At 35.8% G+C, this 12615-nt stretch overlaps 2 protein-coding genes across 3 annotated transcripts in view; one reads left to right on the top strand and one right to left on the bottom strand.

Annotated features, from left to right (window-relative positions):
• Positions 1 to 857: 857 nt before the first annotated feature.
• On the bottom strand, positions 858 to 1805 carry LOC132619616 (uncharacterized). Its single transcript, XM_060334465.1, has one exon. The coding sequence runs from the start codon at positions 1803 to 1805 to the stop codon at positions 858 to 860; it is 948 nt and encodes a 315-aa protein (XP_060190448.1).
• Positions 1806 to 9733: 7928 nt separating this feature from the next.
• The window catches only part of LOC132616684 (DEAD-box ATP-dependent RNA helicase 53, mitochondrial-like), an 8427-nt gene continuing 5545 nt past the window's right edge, over positions 9734 to 12615 (top strand). Inside the window, exon 1 of one of the 2 annotated variants that reach the window (XM_060331259.1) lies at positions 9734 to 10240. In XM_060331259.1, the coding sequence (XP_060187242.1) occupies positions 9887 to 10240 (354 nt within the window). In that variant the 5' untranslated portion in view covers positions 9734 to 9886. Of the gene's footprint in view, positions 10241 to 10584; positions 10728 to 12615 lie in introns of those variants that run through there. The other variant, XM_060331260.1, reaches the window with a different exon arrangement.

Here is a 12615-nt window from a genome sequence, read left to right as displayed (position 1 = left end):
TTTTTCAACATTTGAAATACGTATTTGTTAAAACAACCTTTGCATGGTTTACATTGAACTAATAGTCTTCCTATGAAATCTTTAAAGTTTTATTAATTTTGATGGACAGGTCTTATTTTAAATAGCGTTCTTACATGTCTATCTATAACTTTAGCAATACTTACAAAACTATTTTCTTTTCTATAATATTATATTTACACTTAGCCTAATTAATTTTAAGTCCGGTCGGTTAACCATTTTTAATGGATCTTAAAGGGTGACTAATACCTTCCCTTTAGATTAATTGAACCCTTACCTAGAATCATTTGGTTTCGTAGACTTTAAAACAGAGTCAACTTTAGAAAATAACTTTAATGAACTTTAGGTGCCCTAATTCACCGTAAATAATTAGGTGGCGACTCCTGTACTTTAATTAACCCTGGAATTACCAGGATGTTGTAAACTATTTTGACTTCGGTTAAAATAGGGTATAAAAGCTTGACTGGCCACGCATTCTTAAAGAAACAGGAATTCAGCCCGTCGCACCCTGGAGCCTTCATGTCATCTATGGAGTCAAGGGCTTTCTTGACCTCTTCCTTTGTAACAGGCTGGATGAGTGATAATTGTTGGACCCTTGATAAAATAGACCCATCCTTAATCACTTGAGGATGAATTGCAGGTAGAGAACTTGCTCCAGACCCTAGTAAGCCTTTATAGAAATCAGTAATCTCATGTTCAATATCTTCCTCATCGGTTAGCCATGTTCCATGATAAGATTTGAGAGTTTTGATTGAGTTCTGGCTACACCTATTCTTCATGTTTGCAAAGAAATAAGCAGAATTGGTATCCCCTAATCTCAACCATTGTATTCTGGACTTCTACTTGTATATACTTTCTCTGATTGTTCCCCATTTTTCCAGTTTCCCCCTAAACTTTTTTTCTGCCTTAATCATACTACTCTGTGGTAGATTAGGTCCCATTGATTCTTGCAAATCATGTAGTTGTTGCCTAATGTCTTCTAAGGTATTATCAACACTACAATATTTTTTCTTGTTGAGTACCTTCAATTTATGTTTTACCTCTTTCAGCAGCTGCCATACTGTATACATGATGGCCTTGTCATTGTGCTGCCAAGCTGCTTGAACCAGTGGCAAGAATTCTTTGTGCTCAGCTAAGCAGTTGAAAAACCTGAAAGGTTTGCCATGTTTCACCTGGTTAGCTTCCACGCACACCCTTAGAGGTGAGTGGCCTGAGAAATATGGTTCCATTGCCATGGCATACACATTTGGCCATCTATTCATCCAGGCTGCATTGACCAGTACTCTATCTATCTTGCTATAGATAGTGTTATTGGTCCAAGTGTAGTCTGTTCCAATGGTTTGCATTTCAGTTAAGCCAGTGTCAAACAACATCTCTTTAACGTCTCTAACATCTCTCTCTTGTACAGGACTCCCATTTTGTTTATCTGTTGCTGTCAGAATTGTATTGAAGTCACCCATAATTAGCCAAGGGCCCTGCTGAGATTGACATATACTCCTCAAGTCTTCCCACATTCCACCTCTATCCTGTATAGTATGCAGGCCATAGACAACTGTCAGCTGAAACTGAGTGTATGTATTCAGGATTCTGATAGTACCATGCATGCTTTGTGTAGACATACTTAGTAGAGAGAAATCTATTATAGTTTGGTTCCATAATATCCAGATTCTGCTTTTATTAGACCTACTACCATTAGTCAACCATGCCCATCCAGGAGCCAGCTTTTGGATGATTTTACTTTCTTTAACTGCCTGTACTCTATGCTCCAGGACTACAATCAATCCCATCTTATTAACCAACATAAACTCCTTGTGCTTATACACTTTACTCATGCCCCTCACATTCCATGTTATAACACTCATTTGGACGTTTGAGGGGGTAAGGTATTTCCTGTTCCTTTCCTATTTCCACTTGTTCCCTGCTGCATATTGGCCCTGTTTCCTTGTGCTAGCAGTTGGTTGCTATTTAAAGGATTGAACCCATTCTTTGTACCAATGACCTCAGTAGTCTTAGCAACAACTCTACTCCCTTTTGCTGCAGATTTACTAGTCACATTTTTCCATCCAGCATTCATTTTTTGGTTCTGCAGGGCCCCCTGCATATGACCCATTTCACCTCTATGAAGGACTTGCACAGTTTCCCTTGTAGGGGGGATCTTGTACCAGGACTTGTGTAGCTTGGTACTGAGCTGCCTGTTTTGGATCAATGTCAGAACTAGTATCCTCAACATCCCTTTGTTTCGGAGCATGCTCAATAGGAGGCACTACAACTGCCATTATTGGAAGAGCATCCTCAGAGGTGCTTGCTTCGCCTTGCTCGGCTTGTATCCATGCCTGCCTATGTTTAGTGTACCTCTCCTTGTGTGGTTTATCCTTCCTCTTCTCTTGCACTTTCCCAGCTGCAGTAGGTCTACAATTATGTCCCACCATCAGGCAAACAGGGCAGTAGACTGGTTCCAACTCATAAGCGACAACTTGATCAAATATTTTCCCTTTTGGATCCTTCACTTTGATAAGTTTGGGAAGGGGCCTGGTAATAACCATTTCCACCAACAAACGAGCATAACAGATTCTAGCGAGGGATGGCATACACTCATCTGCATATATGGAGTACCCAATCCACTTCCAATACAACTCAGGATCTTTTCACTCCAGCAATTTAACGGGAGATTAGGTAACTTTATCCAGATTGGAACAAGTTTCAATACCTTGTCATATAAGTTGAATTCTGGAGTCCATTGCTTCATAATTACTGGTCGATTATTAATTGTATGAGGCCCCGAGAGTAGGATATCATTTCGTTCCTCACTATTGCTAAACCTAATCACAAAGTAATCATCTGTGTGGTAGAATATCTGAGGTTTTTGGGCATAAGTTCTTTGAGACGCAAGGAATCGATCAACTGCCCCAATCGTAGGTGAATACCCTATGACATACAGAACTAGGGCATTTTCCGACTTCGAATTTTCCCCCTCTAGTTCCTCTTGGTTCAATTCAATAATCGTGACCCCATCTTGTATCGTGGGTATAATAAATTCCAATGGAATTCCACGCCCAGCTAGTTTATTACCAGTCACAACATTCGCCCAGGTTCTTACACTACTAGCATCACCATCACCATCCTTTGTTTCATTTTCTTTAGACGGAAGTACAGTTGCAGGGGTATTTACCTTAGATGTTCCTGGTGATTGCGCAAGAACCCTAGCAGAACCCATGCCACTTTGGTGCAAATCCACAGGAGCAATTGCTTTCGCTTTCCCGCTGCTGGTTACGGGTTGGTTAAACCGACCTACTGGTTTCTTAATTACGGCCCCTACCGACCTAGTCACCGTCGGAGTAGGTATCTTTTTCCCAGATCCTTGCATTCCTTTCCCATGGAGTAATTCAATCTGTGGTAATCCAGCTTGAAGATCACCAGATATCGTAGCCTCATCCAGATTCTGCTTCTTAGGTCTTCCTCTTCCCATACTCGCCTATGGTGCACGTTAGTGTAGCAACCCTTAGCGTGCGCTGAGAGGAGAGAGAGTCTCGCTGCAACAATTGTATCAATTCTGATTCAATTGATATTTCATCATATCTACTATTTATTGTAAATTTAGTAAATTTTTACATATAAATTTATACACCGCATCGAAAGTTTGGGGTTCAATTGAACCCCAAATTATAATGCTCCATCCGCCCCTGATGCCAGGGGTGAAACACCCCAAGCTGAAGTATATCGAATGACATTAGCTGATGTTTACAGTGTTTGGAAGGAAAGGCATCAGAGGATTTTTCAGCAAAAGAGGCAAAATACCAACTTGCTCATTAAGGTGATTGTTCAGGAGGTGCATCAAAGGGCAAATATCAAACTGAAGCTAGTAAACTGGTTGTCAAGCTTTAATTTCTATCCAATATAGTTATGACCTAGGAGTTGAATAAGACTAGGGGGTTATCAGTTTTGGATGTATCTGTTGTGCTGCCAAGGTTCATGTCCTTAAGCTTGAGCTGACTATTGGGGCATATTGTCCAATAGCATAGCTCCTTTTATGCGTTGTAATTTCTCACTTTTTGGTTAATACAACAAGTTATATACCCAAAAAAAAAAAAAAACTATTTCAAGTGTAATGTTTATAATTTTTTCTTTTGTCAAATTGAATTAATTTTTTCATATATTTATAATTAAATATTATGAAATAGAAATTCGGGGAAGGGAGGGGGGGTTAGGTGTGGCCTGTGGGTTGGGGGATAAGAAAAAGTTTCACACTTTTTATAAAAGTAATATAAAATATATGAATTAAAAAATGTAGAGGGGGAAGCAGGGTGGTGGTGGGGTAAGGGTCAGGGTGGAAAGTAAGAAAAAAAATTCTCATTTTTCATAAAAAAATTACAAAAGTAAAATAAAATATATAAAGAAAATGTGTGTGTGTGGGTGTTTTTTTTTTTTTGGGGGGGGGGGGGTTGTGGGGTAAGAAAAAATTTCTCAGTTTTTATAAAAATAAAAATAAAAATTATAAAAGTAAGATAAAATACATGAAATAGAAAATGTGGGGTGGGGGCTGGCAGGCAAAGTAGTGGTGGGTTAACGATCGAGGTGAGAGGTAAGAAGAAAATTTCTCATTTTTTATAAAAATTTTACAAAAGTAAAATAAAATATATGAAATAGAAAATTAGGGAGGGGGGGGGAGGTGCAGGGTGGTGGTAGTGGGGTGGACGGTATTGGTAGGTGTGGGTTGGGGAGGGAGAGTAAGGGATGGCGTAAAGGTGGGTGGGGGTGCTAGGGACCAGGAGTAGGGGTAGGGGGTGGGGTGGGAGGGTCAGAGGACCTTGGGTGGGGGTAGGTGTAGGTGGTGGGGGTGGGTGGTGTGGGGTGGGTTGGGATTGGGGGTGTGTTGGTGTGTTTTTTTAATCGATCGGGAAAATGTTTTCCCTCAAATATTTAAGGAAAACATTTTTTCCTATTTTGAGGAAAATGAGTTGTTATTAGGTCTAGTGAGTTCATATGTAGATACTCATATTTACCTATATTTCTATGAGTTAAAAAGATACTTGAAGCTTATATTTACCCTACTGAAATATGAGTAACCACACATAGTAAAATGTGAGTTAAATTGGCTAATCTATCTATAATATAAAGTTAGACATACACAAGGTGACGTGACACCTCTCTATGGCCAAGATTCTATTTATCTTTTTTTTTTTTTTTGTATCATTTGTTAATTATTTTATTTTAAAAAGTCATCTCAATAACTCATAACTCTTCGTCTTCGTAACTTCTACTCTTAATTAGTATTAGCAATTTCATAATTGCCAAGTCTTTCATGATCATAACCTCCTAATTATTTAATGGACAAGTCATGACACCTAATTAAATCACACCAACATAGTATTCTCATTTCAATAAATTGAAGGTATTATAGAGCGGAGGAGAGATCAAAAGCACAAAAGGAAGAAAATGTTGATGGAGAAGGAACTAATCCCAGGTTAGGTACTCAAATACATATTTTAGCAAGCGAGTATTTTGATACGTTTATTATATGGGTATCTTTAAGGATATTCACTTTTTTAATGCTAAAATTGCTACGTAATTTTTCGGCTTTTGAATTGGGGTTGTTGCAATGTATTTATTGTTCCGTATACATCGTCAGCTTTCTTGTGCTTTCCGCTTTCTCTCCTCCATATAGACATATTTTTTGCTTTTGAGCTTCTGATAATATCTAATTTGGATATAACAAAGAAGGGAGATAGATTTATAATAAAAAGTTATAAGTATTCTTCTCTCTTTGTTAGTTATTTTCCTTTGTCTATGCAATTTGGTGATAAGAGTTGTTATGCTCATTATTTGCAGCTTTTTACTAAGCAAGACAGAAGTGAAGATTGATATATTAGGATGCACAATTTGACTTATTTTTATAGATATTGTTTTCCAATCTTGTAAGGTTTGTTGAAATTAATTTTGGGACGTAAGTTATGCAACTAAAATTCTAAAATTAGAACTGTAAAAACAATACTTTTTTTTTCTATCCATTTTGCAGGAGTAGAGATGGCGGGTCAAGAAAATGCAGGGGAGGAAATAAGGTACTTTGAATTAATTTTTTTTGGTAGTTATGGATTTTGGAGTGAGAGCAAGGAAGTGGAAGATAGATGATTATAAATATTATTTGGTGAAATTGGATGCGAAACTTGAGTGATGCAGCCTATAATAGCAAACTCTAAACTATAAGAACAATAATAATAATTTTTATCTGTTTGCAACAATAATTTTAATTCCTCAATGTCACTCTCTGTGTGTCGTCTTACATTTTCATAAATATATTTTTATTTTTTCCTCCTCTTAGTTTTGTTAACTGAGAGGTAATTATCATCATTTTCTTATTTTTTTTACTTTATGCTTAAGTGATTGTTGTTTTTATCGAAAATTTGTTCGTTCTCAACCTTTTTTACAATGTGCATGTGGGTTATATTGATGTGAAATGTTGATCGTTTCAGTTTTTTCACATTATGATTATAGGTTGTATTATTTTTTATTTTAATCTTCTTTATTTTTGTTTCAGATAGATGCACTCAAGGAGAGAAATAAATACCAAACCAACGAACACATAAGATATGTTCCTCATATGAAAACCACAATTTATCACTTAAAATAAATTAATGTATTTTAATGCAAGCATTAGGTTTTTGATACATTTTGCTTAATCAACCTTCTAGCTGTTTCATGCATTACACGCTTTGCTTTCCAACCGTTCTTCCAATTTGCATAATTAGGATCAAGATTGAAGCAAGTACATTATTGCTCATTAGTGTTTGCTCAATGAAATATTAACAATCAAAAGGAGAATTTCAACTGTTCCTATTTTCTTTAATTCCAACAAGAAGAAAAAGAGGGTACATTTAAGCTGATGGCAGATGATTACATTTACTTCAAATTATTTTACCAAAACCGATAGGCCATCCGAGGATTAGAAAATTAATTTGAATCATATATAGGACTAAATGTTTTAACTTTCTCAACTGTGTAAGTATTTAGTCGTTAACTTCTCAAGAGTGTCGCCAAATCTCTTCTAAACGCATTTGGTAGAATTTTGAAAGCATGAGCGGTGACACTATTAATATACGACGATCAAATCGAGTTTTTTTAAATTTTTTTGAACTTTGCGCATACAAAAGAGGATGTAGCCAGGAAATTTTTTTATTTTTTTATTTCAGTGTTATATTTGTCTAAATTATTATTAGTATGATATTTATAGACGTGATTTTATAGGTGAGATTAATAATTTTCATGATTCTTCTTCTTCTAGTCTCAAATTAAATTAAACTAAAAACTATTGCATAAAATCCATTAATATTTTTTCATGAAATAACTAGTTTTCTAACTATGGATTGAAAATTGTCAGCTCTAAAATATACATGCACTATATATATTATATACATACATATGCAGCCAAAGTATATAGGCAGTGTATACTTCGGTCATGTTGGTAAACTAGTTGCCGAAAAGGATACATTTACGTAAGCTTCTCAAATGGGCGCCAAGTACTATTAGATGTAGTGAAAATCTTCTTTAAAACTTTTCGGGCAATATGCACGAGTGCCCTTTGTTGGGGGTGGTCTTTAGTTTTTGTCCCTCAAATTGTTGGTCTTTAATTTTTGTTCTTCGCCTAAAATACCTCAAGGTTCTGGGTTCGAACCCCGACTTAATCATAAAAATAAAATAAAAAATCGCAAGACAAGGCTTTGCAAAAAGTTCTGCCTTATGCGGCAGACTTTGCCTTATGGCATAACTAAAAGTCTGCCCCATAAGGCGGAACTTTTTCATTAAGGCATAACTAAAAGTTTGCCTTATAAGGCAAAGTTCTGCCCCTCTCCGACAGACTTTTAGTTATGCCTTAACTAAAAGTCTGCCCATCAGGTAGAACTTTTCCTTTAGGCATAACTAAAAGTTTGTCTTATAAGGCAAATTCTATGCATTAAGGAAAAGTTATGTCGTATAGGGCAGACTTTTAGTTATGCCTTGAGGCAAAGTATGCCGCATAAGGCATAACTTCCTGCAAAGCCTTGTCTTGCGCTTTTTTTTTCTTTTTTTTTTTTGATGGAGTGAGGGTTGAAACCCAGAACCTCAGGGTATTTTCGGCCACCTTTTCAAGCGAAGAACAAAACTTAAAGACCAGCAATTTGAGGGACAAAATTTAAAGACCACCCCAAAAGAAGGACAATTCGCGCAAGAAAATGAAACTTTTCCAAGCTTGACTACAAGGGAAATTTGCAGGATTGTCCTTCGCTGGGGTGGTCTTTAATTTTTGTCCCTCAAATTGGTTGTCTTTAACTTTTATCCTCATGGACAGATTTGCAAAATTCTACTTTAAGGTAGAATTTGCATGGCCAGAATTTTGCCCGTTGCATTTTTTTTTTTTACTGATTTGGGATTCGAACCCACAACCTCGAGGTATTAGACGAGGGACAAAACTTAAAGCCCACCAATTTGAAGGCCAAAAAATTAAAGACCACCCCAAATGAAGGCCAATCCTCGCAAAAAAAAAAAAAAAAAAACTCAAATGACTACCTTATTGTAGCTTCCTACCATTTGTAGCTATCCTTTTAACTATTACCATTTGTAGCTATACTTTGCTAAAATTCTGTATTTTTTCGTGTGTATTTGAAGGCCTTCAAAAACATGACTAATCAGCAACAATGATTTTATGTATTTGGACGCGTGTATTTGAAGGGCTTCAAATACATATCTAATCAGTAACAATAAAACACATTGTGTACTTTCAAACTACTTATGAAGCCAAATGCATTCAAATTTTCGTGTATTTGAGAGCACTGTTCATATATTCACTTATTTGAATGGATTTCAACAAAATTTCAAATACGTTATGTACATTCAAACTACATATAAAGCCAAATACATTCAAATTTTCGTGTATTTGAGAACACTGTTCAAACATTTCATGAACATTCACCCTAACACTAGAGAAGCAATTTATGAACTAAAAGTCCAGCAGACAAAAGATTATGGAACGCCCAATGCATCTCAAACATCCTTGTTTAGTTACAATGCACATTAAGTTGTTGAGATTGGTCTAACATTTTTTCTTTTTTTTTGTAAATAAAGAGGAAGTAGGAAACATATGTCCTGGGTTACTGGTCTGGCGTTCAATTCAAGAAACAAGTACAATCAACTACACTATTTGATCGTTCTAGTATGGTCGATAACGTCTACCACGGTTGGAATCATCTGATGATGATGGCGGCGAAGATATGTTTGTTCATAAATCCCTTAACCTCAAGATCTGAGGGTTTCCGTAGCCTATCAGGTGGGGCCAGGGGCAGCGGCGGCGCATGCCGTGGTGGTGGTTATGGCGGCGCAGATGAGAGAAGGGGAGAGAGAGAGTTTTTTAGGGTTTTGAGAATGAAAAATATGAAATAGGTAATGAGTGGGAATAGAGAAAGATATATGTATTTGTGTATGTTTTTTGATATAGCTACCAATTGTAATTTAGAAAAGTGAATTAGCTACTAGTGATAATTAAATAAAAGGATAGTTATTATTAATAATTATATCTTAAAAGAAGCTATAACCAGTAAAAATTCCAAAAAAAAAAAAAAAAAAAAAAAAGGGACTACAACATAAGCAAGCCCAGCCCAATCTGGATCAGATTTTACAAGAACTAACCTACCCATTTCCAAGACAAACAAAACCCAGCCCAGCTTATGTGGATCTTCCTCCTCTTAAACCCTTCACAAGACATACACCAAAACCCCGTTTCTTGCTCCCCAAAACCTCCTCTTATACCTCAACAAAAATATCTCCAACTCCAACCGCCTTTCATTTTTTGCTTTGCTAAACCCTCCTTTTTTGATAAACCCTCCTTCCATATTACCAAAAAATGAACAGCCTTATACTCTTGAAAAAGTCTTCTTCTTTACATGCTTCCAAAAGGGTTGCTCTTAATGCCCTCACCCATCTATTCTTTTCCGGAAATGCCCTTCCAACTACCCAAAATAACAGTTTTGTCACTACTAGTACTACTAAATCAAGAACTGAGAAATGGGTTGATGGTAAATTTGGGGTTTGTTCTTCTGTAAGAGGGTTTCATTCTGGTGGTTATTTGCAAGCTGGATATGCAGTAGCGGATTTACCTGAAGATGATGAAGGACTTGAGATATCGAAGCTTGGTATTTCTCAAGAGATCGTTTCTGCTTTGGCTAAAAAAGGAATTACTAAGCTCTTTCCTATTCAGGTCTGCAAAAAATGTTTTCTTCTTTTAGCTTTTAGGGTGTGTTTGTGTGATTCGAAATGTTTTCACGTGGAATGTTTTAGCTTAGCAAATAATTTTATGTATAACACTGTTTGGATGGTTGTTACCCATGGTTTCATAATGCACAGTATGGTTACCATACTGTATTAATGAATACCATGTTTGGATACACTTTATTGTTTGTTGTGGTTTAATAACATTTTTATTGTTTGGCTTGACGGTATGTTACTGTATAATAACATGTAAGTTTACTAAAATACCCTTCACCTTTAATTACAAACTATTTTATTTATATTAATAACACTAAGGTAAAGAACAAAATAGGAACTTTAATAATAAATAAGTAGGATATGCTGTTGCGGATTTACCTGAAGATGATGAAGGACTTGAGATATCAAAACTTGGTATTTCTCAAGAGATTGTTTCTGCTTTGGCTAAAAAAGGAATTACTAAGCTCTTCCCTATTCAGGTTTGGCAGAAAAATGTCTTTTTTTAAAGCTTTTAGGGTGTGTTATTTTTTTCTTGGAAATGATTTACCTTAGCAAATACTCCCTCCGGTCCAAAATAATTGAGGATTTAGCCTTTAAAAGTTGGTCAAAAATAATTGAGGTTTTAGTCCGTCTTTTTCTAATTTACCCTTGGCACATTTTTAATTCAATGAACAAATTTAATGTTGGTTATAGTTTCAAAGCCCCTCTTAATTAAGGGTGTTTTAGTTAATAAACCTCTTAATTTTTAGGAGTAAGTGAATTCGTTAATCCATGTGCCCATGTCTAAAACCTCAATTATTCTCCCCCTCCCCCCGTCTCAGAAAGAGAGTCCACCTAGCCATTTGCATGCCGCTTAATGCTAACTCCCAGACAAAAATAGGTAATTTGACTAAACTACCCCTAATTAAATAGGTATTGGGATTTGATCACTTAACATTTAATAAGGGCAATTTTGGAGGAATAAGGTTCATTGTTTCTTGATTTGGTAAGTGGACACTCTTTTTGATCCGGAGGGAGTAGTTTTCTGTATTATTTTCCACTGTTTGGTTAAGTATAAACTTAAGGGGTCGTTTGGTAGGGTGTATAAGAATAGTACGGGTGTATTAGTAATGTTGGGATTAGTTAATCCGACATTATTTTTTATCAGACTGTTTGGTTTGTTGTATTAAATAACATGCGTTGCATAATTTCTAAATAGTACTAAATAGGGTGTATAAGTATAAGAATAGTAGTTGTTTTTTTAAGCTTTTAGGGTGTGTTTGTGCGATTCGAAATGTTTTCACATGGCATGTTTTTCTTGGAAATGTTTTAACTTAGCAAATACTCCATCTGTCCATTTTTACTTGTCCATGTTTGACTTGACACATCCCTTAGGACAATTTTACTATATCACCCGTAATTATTAGAAATCATTTTAAATGATTGAAATCAATATAACATACTTAAAAAGTTGTGCAACCACTAAAAATTCCTTGAAGTTTCCTAACCCAATTATTAATAATAACGGTAAAATAGGTATTAAATGTTAAAATGTCTCTTGGTTTTCCAAACTGGACTAATAAAAGTGGACATCAATGTTTAGTATACTGGACCAGTAAAACTGGACAGAGGGAGTAATTTTCTGCCTGTATGGTTAGGTATAAACTTAAGTGATACTTCCTCCGGTCCACAATAAGTGTCCTTCTGGTCATTGGCACACTTAAGAAAATACTAACTTCTAGAAAGGAGGAGGTATTTTGACTTATTTACCCTTAATTAAATGATACCTATTTATTATAGTTTCTTAATTACATAAAAAATCACTTATCTAAATAAGGTAAATTTGGAATAAAACAATTAATACCATCTTGATTATGTAAAAGGACACTTATTATGAACCGGAGGGAGTATATGGTAATCCTACTTTATTAGACAACATTGTCCCTGTGTTGATTGAATCAAGTTATATGGGTTAAAGAGTTGGATATATAATGACATCAAGTGAATGATGCCATTTTACACCAATAGAGGAACATGTTGGTATCCATCTCATCCAAAAGCTTAAGATACCTTATGTATGTAATTTTGTCTTCATATGAATGAATATATGATCATTGGAGAACACATTTTTGCCATACCAAACAAACCCTTAATGTGTTGCTGGTAGTCTTTTTGTCGATGAAGTTAATACTTAAATATTATCTAGGGACGAGTAACTTAAGAGGTGTATGGTGTACTCTCATGGGGTTGATCGGCCAGTTTTTGTAATAAAGCAAACTAACATCTTCTTCATAAGGGGTGCACCTCGCCTAGTTGTATGTCACCTTCTACGAACACCACAACACAGGTACTGGGTAGTTTTGACCAAGGCTTAAGCAAATGTGAAGA

This window comes from Lycium barbarum, chromosome 11 (assembly GCF_019175385.1).
Source record: "Lycium barbarum isolate Lr01 chromosome 11, ASM1917538v2, whole genome shotgun sequence".
In the NCBI taxonomy this organism is placed as follows: Eukaryota; Viridiplantae; Streptophyta; class Magnoliopsida; order Solanales; family Solanaceae; genus Lycium; species Lycium barbarum.
The sequence above is the reverse complement of the archived record's forward strand: the minus strand, read 5'-3'. Positions and strand labels throughout refer to the sequence as shown.